The sequence below is a fragment of the Cebus imitator genome, unplaced genomic scaffold (genome assembly GCF_001604975.1).
Source record: "Cebus imitator isolate Cc_AM_T3 unplaced genomic scaffold, Cebus_imitator-1.0 Scaffold179, whole genome shotgun sequence".
In the NCBI taxonomy this organism is placed as follows: domain Eukaryota; kingdom Metazoa; phylum Chordata; class Mammalia; order Primates; family Cebidae; genus Cebus; species Cebus imitator.
The window spans coordinates 3,224,848-3,240,332 of record NW_016107494.1 but is presented as its reverse complement, the minus strand read 5'-3'; the positions used below and the strand labels follow the sequence as shown (position 1 = coordinate 3,240,332).

At 39.6% G+C, this 15,485-nt stretch overlaps 1 protein-coding gene across 2 annotated transcripts in view; it reads right to left on the bottom strand.

Moving 5' to 3' along the window:
* ADIPOR2 (adiponectin receptor 2) overlaps positions 1–15,485 on the bottom strand; it is a 96,141-nt gene that overhangs the window by 23,582 nt on the left and 57,074 nt on the right. Inside the window, exon 2 of one of the 2 annotated variants that reach the window (XM_037744585.1) lies at positions 14,640–14,738. The exons of the other annotated variant lie outside the window; for it this stretch is intronic. Within the exon in view, the coding sequence (XP_037600513.1) occupies positions 14,640–14,693 (54 nt within the window). The 5' untranslated portion in view covers positions 14,694–14,738. The remainder of the gene's footprint in view (positions 1–14,639; positions 14,739–15,485) is intronic. 2 annotated transcript variants of the gene reach the window in all.

Here is a 15,485-nt window from a genome sequence, read left to right as displayed (position 1 = left end):
GTCGAAGACCAGCTCAATGAAATAAAAGGAGAAGATAAGATTAGAGGAAAAAAAAAAGGGTGAAAAGGAATGAGCAAAGTCTCCAAGAAATATGAGACCATGTGAAAAGACCTAATCTACGTTTGATAGGTGTACCTGAATGTGACGAAGAGAATGAATCCAAGTTGGAAAATATTCTTCAGGATATTATTCAGGAAAACTTTCCCAACCTAACAAGGCAGGACAATATTCAACTCCAGGTAATACAGAGAACACCACAAAGATATTCCTCAAGAAGAGCAACCCCAAGGCACATAATTGTCAGATTCACCAGGGTTGAAATGAAGGAGAAAATGCTAAGGACAGCCAGAGAGAAAGGTCAGGTTACCCACAAAGGGAAGCCTATCAGACTCGCAGCAGATCTCTCAGCAGAAACCCTACAAGCCAGAAGAGAGTGGGCGCCAATATTCAACATCTTTAAAGAACTTTCAACCCAGAATTTCATATCCAGCAAAACTAAGCTTCATAAGTGAAGGAAAAACAAAATCTTTTGTGAACAAGCAAGTACTCAGAGATTTCATCACCACCAGGCCTGCTTTACAAGAGCTTCTGAAAGAAGCACTACACATAGAAAGGAACAACCAGTATCAGCCATTCCAAAAATATACCAAAAGGTAAAGAGCATCAACATAATGAAGAATCTGCATAAACTAATGGGCAAAACAGCCAGCTAGCATCAAATGGCAGTATTAAACTCACATATATTATTATTAATCCTAAATTTAAATTGACTAAATGCTCCAATCAAAAGACACAAACAGGCAAACTGGACAAAAAGCCAAAGCCCAACAGTATGCTGCATCCGGACCCATCTCACATGCAAGGATACACAAAGACTCAAAACAAAGGGATGGAGGAAGATTTACCAACCAAATGGAGAGTAAAAAAAAAAAGCAGTAGTTGCAATCCTAGTCTTTGATAAAATAGACTTTAAAGCAACAAAGATCAAAAGAGGCAAAGAAGGTCATTACATAATGGTAAAAGGATCAATAAAACAAGAAGAACTAACAATCCTAAATATATACGCACCCAATACAGGAGCACCCAGATACATAAGGCAAGCTCTTAATGACTTATAAAGAGGCTTAGACTCCCATACAACAATAGATGGAGACTTTAACATCACATTGTCAATATTAGACAGATCAACAGAGACAGAAAATTAACATGGATATTGAGGACTTGAACTCAGACCCAGAACAAGTAAACTAAATAAACATTTATAGAACTCTCCACCCCAAATCCACAAAACATACATTCTTATCAGTACCACATCACACCTACTCTAAAAGTGACTACATAATTGGAAATAAATCACTCCTCAGTAATTGCAAAGCATTTCACAGGTTTAAATGAAATATCGGTTGGCTGCTTGTTTGTTATTTTCCTCCCTTATTCCTTCCTGTCTCCATTGTTAAGCACAATTATTGGCCTAGCCTGGGCAATAAAGCAAGACTGCTGTTCTCTCTCCTTCATTCAATACATTTTTTTTTTTTTTTTATAAAAAAAAAAAAAAAAAAAAAAAAAAAAGTTGGTACATTTAAAAGAAATTAGGAAGTTAGAATAGAAGGAAAAGCTGGTGAGGGAGTGGACAGTTAACCTTAGTTTAACATTTGTTCAATCTGAAATGGTTAAAAGTCCAATAAAGACATTTGAGGCGGGGAGGAGAGAAATAAAGAATACAGCACTAAGACGACATTTAGAAATCACCTTTATGAAAAGGTTGTTGAAGTCAAGGGTGGCTGAGATATATGGGTAAGTTCAAGATGTGTTTACCAGGATTTATTACAGTTATATTAGTTGAATACTATTATAAAGGAAGGACAGAGTAACAATTACTATTTGTTACATACTACATGCCAGACATTGTCCTGAGTGTTTTTTACAAATTAATAAAACCCTCATAACAATTTTCTGAAATGAGTATATTTCTATTCCCATTTTATTAAGTGGAAATCTAGATCAAGCATGGTAAATAAAGAAATAGAAACTAAGACAAGGTACACAGCTCTAAGTAGTACCTTAATTCCCAACTTAATGCCACTATCTTGGCTAATTACTTCAAAATTTATGCAAGTGAATATGCACATTAAATGTTATCTGTAGACTGAATAAATGTTTTATATTCATAAAGTAGGTGTAACTACTTTAAAATACATGCAGGTGCTGCAGTGAGTTACAAAATACAAATTCACCTAAGATATACTGAATTCATAGCCAAGTTCTATCCTGTATTTTTCAAACTAATATTTAAAATATGAGTATTGGCCAATCTCCGTGGCTCACACTTGTAATCCCAGAACTTTAGGAAGCCAAGGCAAGCAGATCACAAGGTCAGGAGTTCGAGACCAGCCTGTCCAATATGGTGAAACCCTATTTCTACTAAAAAATACAAAAACTAGCCAAGCATGGTGGTGTATGCCTATAGTAATTGCCTGAAGCCAGGGGGCAGAGGTTGCAGTGAGCCAAGATCATGCCACTGCACTCCAGCCTGGGCAACAGAGTGAGACTCCATCTCTAAATAAATAAATAAATAAATAAAATGTGAGTATCATATAGTGAGGTCTGTTAAATATTTCTGATGTTCAAAGGGAGAATGGGATCATCTTCCTATCCCAGTAATTCCACTTATAAGTATGTAGCTAACAGAAGTGCATACATGTGTTCGCTAAAAAACAAGTACTGGAATGTTCATAGCAACACTTTTATAATAGCCCCAAATTGGACACAACCCAAATTGCCTTCAACAATAGAATAAAAATTGGTATAGTAATATAAATAAATACTACAGAACAATAAAAATGAACAATCTACAGCTACACCCAGAAAATACAGATTAATTTTACAAACATGATACTGAGCAAAAGCAGCCAGATATAAGAGTACATATGGAATGATTACAATGAGATAAAAGTATAAAAACAAGCAAAATTAATCTATGCCATTAGAAGTCAGAGTAATGGTTACCTTTGGGGGAGGGGGAATAGGCAGTTACTATGAGGATATAATGAGGAGACCTCCAGGAGTGCTGGTTATACAGGAGTGCCTAGTTTATAAAAGTTTATCAAACTATCCACTTATATTTCTATGTGTGTCTGTGTGTGTGTCTGTTTGTGTGTCTGCATGTATAATACTTTCATAAGGTTTTTGTTGTTTTCTTTGAAGGGTCCTCCTACTCAGATGTTTGAAAAATAATGATATAGAAGAGATCAGGGATACAAATTCAGGTCACTCTGAATTTTTAAAACTTTGTTTTTTCCCTTTTACCAAACTGCTTCCTTCAAGATTATTTACTAGTCCACAGAAATGGCTGCACTAAACAAAACCAGCCATGATAAAAGTGATCAAAGAAGGTATTAAACAGGGCTGCTGAAGAAAAGATACCTAACTGGATTGATTTATGAAAAAAGTAAATTATGACCCTCACTCATTTTTTAATCCCATAACAAAAACATATTAATATAGGTGTGGGAGACCACAGAAATTTTGAGGATAAGAAAATCTTAGATGTTTATCACCCAGTTAAACATCTCCATTTTAATGTCAGGAAAATGAAACCCAAAGAAATTAAGAAATTGGCCAAAGTCACATATCTGGCTGGCAGTAGAGGCAGGACTAAAACTCAGGTTTAATCATTCATGTCTTTACTTAAATATTGTGCAAATACAATATTCTTACAATATATATTCTATATATAATTTTTTTGTTTTGAAACACGGTCTTACTCTGTTGCCAAGGCTGGACTGCAGTGGCACAATCATGGCTCACTGCAGCCTCGAATTCCTGGGCTCAAGTGATTCTCCCATCTCAGCCTCCCAAGTGGCTGGGACTACAGGTACATGCCACCAGGCCTGGCTAATTTTTGTATTCTTTGTAGAGATACAGTTTGGCCATATTGTCCAGGCTGGTCTTGAACTCCTGGGCTCAAGGGATCTGCCCGCCTCAGCTCTCAAATTTGTCAAGAATACAGGCATGAGCCACCAGGTCCAGCCATTCTTGGACTATTTTAGATATAGAGAATAAACATGTTTAAGTGAGAGGAGATAAATAACTACCATCTATTTTTTATAAGATAAAGTCTAATAAAAACAAAAAGAAAAATTAACTTTGTCATTTGGACATAACAGAGCAAGTCTTTTCTTTCTGACACAAATATACACTTCCAATGATATGCTACATCTAACATTTATTAAGTGCTTTCTATGCACCAGGCAGTGTTCCCACTACTTTACATGCACGAAGTTATTCTCATTACAACCTGTGAGACAAGGGGCATACTATTACACACTTCATTTATAAAAGAGGAAACACTCAGCTCCTCTGGGCTCAGCTTTACCCTGCTGTAATTTCTACAGGTCTGGGAACTTACATATATGTATTATGAAAAGAAAACCATGATCCTTGGTTCTCAATCTTTAAGTGTGCCCCACAATCACATGAGGGAGCTTGTGACAAATACAGATTCCTACTGTAGAGATTTCAATTATAGAGTATTTAGTTTCTAATACTCTTTCTAAAAAACATTTCCACTTCATAAGGAATCAAAAAGACTAACCTCTCCACCACCTCAAATAAGAAAGGAATTCCTATGCACAGGTAAATTTAATCTAACTGTACGCACAGATACTTTATTTAATGTTACTTGAGAGCCAATTTCACAACTACACTATCACCTATCACAGGGTCTCTTTTTCCACAATTCTGATCACCTATGGAAATAATCTAATTTCAAATGTATTAAAGGCAAACAAGCAATGAAATTGCCATATCGCATTTTTGACAATAAACCAATGAAAAGAAAATCCTGCCCCTTTGAAAAGTATTATCATCCCCCTGACAAGAGTCCCAGAGTACAATACACATACATTCACATGAAACCTCAGTTTCCTCATCTGTAAAACTGATTCTAATATCTATTCCATAAGGCTACTTTAGGAACGAATAATATATTCAAAAGGGCTCAAAAAAATTGCTTCACACATTGTAAGAGATCGAAAAACGTGAGCTACCATTATTCTGAAATAATAAGAATGCATTTATTATATCTAAGATTAAAGATGATTAGTTAACCTTCCCTAAGCATCTAAATAGTAATAGTATACCTCCCCATGCGCTCCTTTTGTACATCTCTTTACAGAAACCATTTGAAACCATTTAGGCACAGAACTTTACGTATGTTGCTGATAAATTCATTCAACAACCATTTGTTATACGCCACTCAAAGACTAACCAGCTTAGATTCTCAGGATATGGTGGGGGGAGGGGGGGAGCACCAAAAAGGCAACATTCTTACCACCAATGGAACTGAAGAGTCTACAAGCAACACCAAGTATTAAACATAAATATATAAGTTTTATATATTTGTTTTATACATTTTTATAAAACACATTTTAAAATATGTCACACAAATGTAATGATATGCACTATAATGAAAAATAAAAAGTGATTAAAGATAACAATGGGAAACCTGATATAGAATGAAAGGGTAGAGAACTTAACCTGAATACCGAAGGATGAGCAGCAGTTAGCCAGAGGTGTGGGTGTAAGAGCACTCCAGGCAGAGGAAAGAGCCATGTTTCAAGGCTCTGCAGTTGGAAAGAGTCCAGCCTGTTTAAGAAACTGAAATAAGGCCAATGTGGCTGCAGCTCAGTGAACACGGAGAAGACTGTCCTGAAATGAAGTTGGACAGATAAGGGCAGCTGTGAGATCATGCAGAATCCTACAAGTTATAGAAAGGATTTGGGATTTTACTCTAAGTGCAACAGGAAACAAATGAATTTTTTAAATCGGAATGGCATAATAAACTTTGCTTTTTTTTTTTTTTTNTTTTTTTTTTTTTTTTTTTTTTTTTTTTTTTTTTTTTTTTTTTTTTTTTTTGTTTTTTTTTTTTTTTTTTTTTTTGAGAGGGAGTCTCGCTGTGTCGCCCAGGCTGGAGTGCAGTGGCACGATCTTGGCTCGCTGCAACCTCTGCCTCCTGGGTTCAAGTGATTCTCTTCCCTCAGCCTCCTGATTTTCTAGGATCTCCAGTGCTCACCACCACACCCAGCTAATTTTTGTTATTTTTATTAGAGATGGGTTTAACCATGTTGGCTGGGATGGTCTCAATCTCTTGACCTATTGATCCGCCCATCTCAGCCTCCCAAAGTGCTGGGATTACAGGTGTGAGTGCCATCACACCCAGCCTAAACTTTGCAATTTCAAGAGCTTTCTCTAGGAACTGTATGAAGAATATATTAGGACTGTACACGAAACAAAACAGAAAGTCCTGTCAGGACGTCTATTCAGGTGGGAGATGGGAGATGGTGGTGGCTTAAAGTAATGGCAGAACAGATGATAAGACCATTTGAAGTTAAATTGACACAACTTGAGTTTTATAGTAAGTTTGAATTTAGCTTCTATTTCCAAATTCCTTAAAAAAGTTAATACTTAAAATCCTCAGCTAAAGCTAACCTAGGCAGATCTCTTGATAAAAGCTCAGAAGTTAACTGACTATGATGAGATACACAGTAGGACAGTTATATTCAAAATATAGTAACAATAGTTAGTTTGGGTGTGGAGAAAGTGGAACCCCCACACATCACTGGTGGGAATATAAACTGATACAGCTGCTTATGAAAAACAGTCTGGTGGTTTCTCAAAATATTAAACACAGAGTTAACATATAACCCAGCAAAATGCCTCCTGAGTATATACCCAACAGAAATGAAAACAAGTCCAGAGGAAATCTTGTACATGAATGATAACAGCAACATTTTTTGTAACGGTCAAAAAGTGGCAACAACCCAAGGGTCCATCAACTCATTATTAGACAAACAAACTATAGTACAGTAGTTCCCCCTCATCCACAGGAAATATGTTCTAAGACCCCCAGTGGATGTCTGAAATCATGGATAGTACAGGACCCTATATATGCTGTGTTTTTTTCCTATACATACATACCTATGATGAAATTTTATTTATAAATTAGGTACAGTAAGAGATTAACAATATTCAACAATAAAACAGAACAATTATAACAATACACTATTTTTAAAAAGGTATGTGAACACGCTCTCCCACTCAAAATATCTTAGTGTATTGTACTCACACTTCTTGTGATCTATGACCTTCTAGCCCAGACAGGTACTAAAGTAACTAAGTAGCCAGCCATCTGTGGCACGGACAAAGGAATGATTCATTAACTGGGTAAGGAGGAAAGGGTAAGAAAGTGTGAGACTTCATCACACCACTCAGATCAGCACAAAGTTTAAAACTTATGAATTATTTCTGGAATTTTCCATTTAATATTCTCAGATCTCAGTTGACCTGGGGGTAACTGAAACCACAGAATGTGAAACCACAAATAAGAAAGGACCTTGGAATATTATTCAGTCATAAAGTGGAATGCAGTACTAGTACATACTACAATATTGATAAACCTTAAAAACATTATGCTAGAAGCAAGACACAAACACCATGTCTTATGATCCCATTTATTAAAATGTCCACAATAGACAAAGCCATAGTGACAGAAACTACATTCGAAGCTGCCTAGGGTTGGGGGTAAAGATGAGAAGTGATGGCAAATGGGTTACGAGGTTTCTTTGGGGGATGATGAAAATGTCCTAAAGTTAGATTGAAGTGATGGTTGTACAACGCTGTGACAAATAAAACCACTGAATTGTACACTTTAAATGGGTTAATTTTATGGTATATAAAATTTGTCTCAAAACAAAAATTTTAAGAGTCAAACTGACAGTAAATGTGGTCTTTTCCTTTAACAAACAGTAAATAAATCTAACTTTATTTCCCTAATAATCCTCAGAGAATATGTTAAGATTTCTTTGCAAAGCATGTTCCTAAGAATGTTTAATACATTAACTATTTTAAATAAAATATTTAGGCACTGGTTTTAGTGGTAGTTTTTTGTTTTTCCCTCCCCTTAGCTATCTCCTACAGGAAGGAGGTTGGGGTTGTTTTGTTTTGTTTTGTTTTGTTTTGTTTTGTTTTGTTTTGTTTTCCCAGAAATGGAGACTTGCTCTGTCATCCAGGCTGGAGTGTACTGGCGCGATCGCAGTTCACTGCAACCTCTGCCTCTGGGGTTCAAGGGATTCTCCTGCCTCAGCCTCCTGAGTAGCTGGGATTAGGGGTGCCTGCCACCACACCTGGCTAATTTTTGCATTTTTAGTACAGATGGGGTTTCATCATGTTGGCCAGGCTGTTCTTGAACTCCTGACCTCATGGTCTGCCAGCCTCAGCCTCCCAAAGTGCTGAGATTACAGCTGTGAACCACTGTGTCTGGCCAGGAAGGATGTTTTTAAACAGTAGTGAGCATCTTAGTCGTGAAACAAAAAAAATACATATATCCAGGATCCAAAGATTCTGATTCAGCAGGCCTGGAATAAAATCCTGGCCTTTGTATTTTTCTATAAAGGGCAATATGTGATCAGGTGGGCACTCCTAATAGGTTTATTGATTTAAAGAAACTTGATGGTAAATTAAGACTTGAACAAAAAGATAATCAGTCTATAATACACTTAATTATCTTAAAACTTACTTATTTGGACTTCCACTTAATAAAAAACAAGACCCCCTGCTGCTTTTCCTATTTTGCTTTATCCTTATTCATGATTGGCATTTGAATGCCAATCTCCACAACCTGAGAGCCTAAGAGCTCCCATCATTTTTTAAACGAAGCCTAAGCAATTTAATTAAGATCTACATCTCCTAAAAGAGGGGAAAACACACTCAAAGAAAATGATGCAAAATTGTTATGTGAACGACTCTACTACAATATATTCATTTTATATGCTTTCAAAATAAACAGAAAACCCATTACTATGAGGTCTCCATATGCAAGCCTGGAGCCTGAAAATCTGAAGTCCTGCTTGCCTCTAATCATCTCGCACCCCATGTCTGTGATCGCCATTGTCCCTAATCGCCCAGCACAGCTTCCCTGGACAATCCCCTCACCCAAACCTGCCATCTTAACTGTTATTATGTGTAATACTCTTATCCCACCCACCACTGTAACTGAACTTATGGTAATGTATACTCCTTGCCCCTGCCCCCACCACTGTAACTGATCTTACTCTGTAAAACCAACTCCTATCCCACTGCCCTTTGCTAATGCCCTTTTTGGCCTTAGCCCACCTGCACCCAGGTGAATAAACAGCGATGTTGCTCACACAAAGCCTGTTTGTGGGGGTCGCTTCATTCAAAGCGTGGTTTTCAACATCTGGTGCCGAAACCTGGGACAGGGGAACTCCTACGGGAAACCAAACCCCCATCCCTGTTCTTGTGCTCCCTCTATGAAGAGATCGACCCGATCTGGGGTCATCAGACCAGACCACAGACGCACACCGCCGGCTATTTTGGTAAACAGTCTCTTTTTTGCTTTCCCATTCTTTTGTCTTTCCCTTTCCACTTCCTGCCCCTTTCAGTTTTGTCCTTTTTTCCACCGGAAAGACAAGGAAAATCAGGTAAACCAGGTTCTTCTGTGAGGTTCAGGACCAAAAAAGTCCTATGTAGGTCTCAGATCCGGGGACCCAGTTTTCCCCAGGGGTTTAACTATCGTGAAGACATTCACCCTAGTCACTCGCCCACCAGGCTTATGGCCAATATTGGTGGCAGGTCAACGTACAGGATGCTCTCTTTGCTCACCAACGAGGAGATTCAATCCAGGCTCAACTAGGGACGCCTGCTGAGTGGCTGGGTTGCATGCCCATTTTCCTTGTCTCTGCTGCCTTTCCAGAACCATATTTAAACAATTTTTGTCGCAACATGGGCAAATGGTCTGAAATTCCCTACGTCCCAGCATTTTTTTTTTTTTACATACCAATCCCTCCCTAACCTCTACTCCTTCTCTTCCCTTCCGTCTGCCCTCCTTCTTCTGCCAGTAAGCCAGAATCCTCCTTGTCCATCAACCCTTCCAATCTTTCTCCTCTCCACCCGTCCAAACCAGGCCCTAATTCAGGACCTAACCCCATCCCCTAGAGCCTTCTTCCTCTTCCTCTGCCCACAACCCTCCTCTTTATGCCCCTCCTGCCACCTCCCCACCTCATACGTGGCCCAGCTTACAGTTTAGTCCCTAGGCTACCTCCTCTGCCCCTCCCTAACAATTCCCCCTTCCAGAGGTGGCTAGAGCCAAAGGCATAGTTAGGGTGCACATTCCTTTTTCTTTGTCCAACCTTTCCAAATGGCCACCAGTTGGGCTCCTCTTCATCAAATTCTCCAATACTTAACCCAGTCCTATAATCTCACCTGGAGTAACTTAAATGTCATCCTTACTTCTACTCTCACCCCTAAAAAATGCTTAATATGCATTTTAACACCCAATCAGCCCCTAACATTACAATAAGGTACAAAAGTTAGAATCTGGCCCTCAAACCCCACAACAGGAATTAAGCAACCTCACCTTCAAGGTGTTCAATAATAGGGAAAAATCTGCCCAGTGGCAGGGCATCTCAGAACTACAAATGCTTGCCTCTGCCGTAAGACAAACCCCAGCCACACCACTGGCTCACAAAAAATTCAAAGCACCCAGACTGCAGCGCGTCCAGCCACCCCTTCTGGACCTTGCTTCAACTGTCGGAAACCTGGCCACTGGGCCAAGGAATGCCTGCAGCCCAGAATTCCTCCTAAGCCCTGCCCCGTCTATGCGGGGTCCCCACAGAAAGTCGACTGTCCGACTCACGTCACTGCTCCCAGAGCTCCTGAAGCTCCAACCCTAGGCTTGGCGGCTAAAGACTAATGCTGCCTGAGCATCTTGGAAGCCCCCGGACCATCACGGACACCAAGCTTTGGGTAACTCCTACGATGGAGGGTATGTCCATCCCCTTCCTAATCAACACAGAGGCCACCCACTCCATGCTGCCTTCTTTTCAAGGACCTGTCTCCTTGGTCTCCATAACTGTGGTGGGAATTGATGGCAAGGCCTCCAGGCCTCTCAAAACTCCCCAAATCTGGTGTCAATTAGGCCAGCACTCCTTTCCACATTCTTTCCTAATCATCTCCACTTGTCCAGTTCCCCTGTCAGGCCAAGATATCCTAGCAAACTGTCTGCCTCCTTCACTATTCCTGGGTTACAGCCACGCCTCATTGCCTCCCCCTTCCCTGAACCCATACCTCCCTCAACAGCTCCCCTTATGTCCCCCTACCTTAACCCTAGGGTGTCAAACACTGCCTTCCCATCTGTTGCTACAAGTCGCTCACTCCTCATCATCCCCTTAAAACCTAATGACCCTTACCCTGCCCAAGCCCTAGTACCCCATACCACAGCAGGCTTTAAAAAGTGTAAGCCTGTTATTAGCCATCTATTGCAACATGGCCTTTTAATTCACCCTCCTGCTTCTTCAGCATCTGTACTCTATGGGGTATTGTGTATCCCCTTCCAAAGTCCAAATTTCTTCCCCATCTGTTATAATCTTTTGCCAGCATACACGCGCTCTCCCTGCCAACTGTATCCAGTTAATTTCCCAAACCCCAACCCCATCCACCAAACGACAGCTTCTCTCCTTCCTGCGTGTGGTTGCTACTTTCACCTCTGGATACCAGGTTTTGCTATTCTAACTAAGCCATTGTATAAACTCACTAAAGAAAACTTATCCAACCCTATTAATCCTACATCCTTTCTTCACTCTTCCTTTCGCTCCTTAAAAACAGCTCTAAAAACTGCCTCCTCCCTAGCTCTCCCCCAACTTTTCTCAACCCTTTTCATTATATACTGCTAAAACCCAGGGCTGTGTGGTAGGATTCTTACAGAGAAGCCAGGCCCACAGCCTGTAGCCTTTTTATCCAAACAACTTAACCTAACAGTCCTGGGCTTGACAACGCACAACAGCAGCTGCCACCCTAATACTCTTAAAATCCCCCAAAATCATAGGCTATGCCTCATTTACCCTCTAGCTCTTACAATCTCCAAAGTTTTCTCTTTACACCTCACACACTTACTTTCAGCCCCTCGCCTTCTCCACCTTTATGCAGTTGCCCCTACTACTTAAACCACACCTCAAAAAGTCTGTTTCTATCATTTTCTGTCTAACTGTGCTCAAATTCACTGTACTCATTTACTTTTACATGGCCAGTTCTTGTTTAAGTTGCTGGTTTACACTTTTCCTCCAGGCAATTACAGCTAATATTTCACCCTTAATCTGGCTCTCGTTCTCTGCTCCTACCCAATCTTGTTAATGAAAGTAAGTGGTTGCTTATAAATACCATATGCTTCCTCATACGTCATGAAAACAAAAGCTCTCCCTCCACAGTTACCCCACCAAACACCCTACAACCTTTAACAGCAGCAGCCCTTGCTGGTTCCCTTAGCATTTGGGTCCAAAGTTCCAGAAAAATATTGCTTTTATGTAAACCAGCCTGGCCTCGTATATAATGCCATCAATAAATTAAGAGAGCCCAAAAGCTCACTAATCAGGCAAATGGTTATTCTGAACCTGGCTGGACTGGCTGGACATTGTCTAACTGGGAGTCATGGCTTCTTCCAATCCTTAGTCCTCTGAGACTAACTTTCTCCTTCTTTTATTTAAACCCTGTGTTTTTCCAATTAATCTCTCAATTCCTACAGAATCGTACACAAGCGATGACCAATGAGTCAATACGACAAATGCTCCTTCTAACAATCCCACAATATTACCCCTTTCCCCAAAATCTCCCAGCAGTCTAAATTATTTCCCATTTTTAGGTTTCTGCCCCGCCCCAATCCCGATGGAAGAAGCCTTGAGAATCATCACCCCCACCCCCTAAAACTTGTTATCACCCCTTCTTCTCTAATTCTTTCTCTCTCTATATATATAAAAAGACAGGTATGTCAGGTCTCCATGTGCAAGCCTGGAGCCTGAAAGTCTAAAGTCCTGCTTGCCTCAGCTAATCGTATGCCACCCACCCGCCTGCGTTCACCATTGTCCCTAATTGCCCAGCGGAGCTTCTCCGGACAAGCCCCTCACCCCACAATGCCATCTTAACTGTTATTATGATAATACTCTTATCCCACCCACCACTGTAACTGAATTTATGGTAATGTATACTTCTTGTCCCTATCCCCACCATTGTAACTGATCTTACTCTGTAACTTTCCACTGCACACCCCAAACCTATAATCTTAAACATATATAATCTTAAACCATACAAACAGCCATGTTGCTCACACAAAGCCCGTTTGGGGGAGTCTCTTCATTCAAACCGCATGTTTTCAACAATTGCAAAGTTAGAATGCATCTAAGAAGCAAAATTACCCTGGCCTAACAGAAAATGAGGTATGCAACAACTTCTGTCAAAAAACAAGAACAAGTGTTGAATCTAACCTCTAGGCTCAACACAAACACTCAGGGACTGAGTTTGGAATTCAGAAACATTAAGTCAATCTGGTGCCAATTTTCATAAAAGCAGCTTTGTTCACCAGAAAGAGCAATCAGAAGACTCAGCACACGCTCTCCTTTTGTCATGTGACCTTGGGCAAATTACTATACTAACCTTTCTAAATCCTATTTTCATCCACTTTCAAAAAGAAACCTTATCTGCTTTCTATTTCAGAGTACAGTTTTGAGAAGCAATTGAGAATGTCTGTGAAAGTGATACAAATTAATGTATTATTAGAATTATTGAGAAGGCTACAGTCTACAGTTCAGATGCTTCTATTTCAAAACTGAAAATTTTAAGAAATGAGTCCTTTCTCCAAACACCAACGAAAAGTCAGTATACGGAACTCCTCAAATCATTTGAAGATATTAATATTTTGTCTTTAATTTCAGTTGCATAACTGCAGTTCTCTGTAACTCTATCCCCCTTTTTTTCTAGCTCCCTTATGTACTATACATTAACCCTGAAATTGGCAGCAAGGGACAGTACTGCATATAGATTCTCCTTTTCAGCAAAGAACTTCAACTCCAAAGAGAAACAATACACAAAAGACAAATTTTCATTAAGAATAAAAACACAATTTCCTCCCTGGTAAATTGAGGAAGGGGCTTTTTTAGTTCTAACATTCCACAATCTGTGGATCCTTTCATTTCTTGGCTCCTCATACAAAAATCTGTTAAAACAAATGAAAAGAAAATGGTTCTTTTGTTCGTACTGCTAACTTTTGCATTGGCTCAAGATTAAAAGAAAATCAAATAGAGGCTTTCGGGGTAATAAAACAGTTAATTCACAAGAATGGGAAAAATCCCATCCACCTAATTATTTATTAGTGAAATTAAAACACAAATATTATCTACAGAAGATACCACTCCAACTAGTGAAGACAGTAAACAAAAATACATAGTATTACAACAAATAGAAAAATCAATTAATGTAAATCTGACACAGAAGGGTAGGCAAATTCTGGACTCTGAAAACATATTTTGCTTTCCTTGCCTAACACAGCCATGGCTCGTGGTCCCAAGAAGCATCTGAAGCAGGTAGCAGCTCCAAAGCATTTGATGCTGGATAAACTGACTGGTGTGTTTGCTCATCGTCCATCCACCAGTCCCCCCAAGTTGAAAGAATGTCTCCCCTTCATCATTTTCCTAAGGAACAGACTTAAGTATTGCCTGACAGGAGATGAAGCAAAGAAGATTTGCATGCAGTGATTCATTAAGATTGATGGCAAGGTCCAAATTGATATAACCTACCCTGCTGGATTCATGGATGTCACCAGCATTTACAAGACTGGAGAGAATTTCCATCTGATCTATGTCACTAAGGGTTACTTGCTGTACATCGTATTACACCTGAGGATGCCAAGTACAAGTTGTGCAAAGTGAGAAAAATATTTGCGGGCACAAAAGGAATCCATCATCTGGTGACTCATGAGGCTCACACCATCCGCTACCCTGATCCCCTCCATCAAGGTGAATGATACCACTCAGATTGATATAGAGACTTGCAAGATTACTGATTTCATCAAGTTCGACACTGGCAACCTGTGTATGGTGACTGGAAGTGCTAACCTGGGAAGAACTGGTGTGATTATCAACAGAGAGAGGCACCCTGATCTTTTGACGTGATTCACATGAAAGACGCCAATGGCAACAGCTTTGCCACTCGACTTTCCAGCAATCTTGTTATTGGCAGGGGCAACAAACCATGGATTTCTCTTCCCCAAGGAAAGGGTGTCCGCCTCACCATTGCTAAAGAGAGAGACAAAAGACTGGCAGCCAAACAGAGCAGTGGGTGAAATGGTCCCTGGGTGACATGTCAGATCCTTGTCCCTGGGTGACAAGTCAGATCTCTGTCCCTGGGTGACACATAATTAAAAATACTGTGGCATGATTAAAAAAAAATTTCATCTCATAGCTAAAATGTAATAATATTATAAACAGAATTTTATCACCATTATAAATCATAAACTGACTAGACTGAAATTCTTTCAAGCTTGAAAATTCCTTAGATTCCAAAAGAACAGTATCAGTTTTAAAACTAGTTAAGAAACAGGCCTGTAAGCCCAGAACTTTGGGAGGCCAAGGCGGGTGGATCAC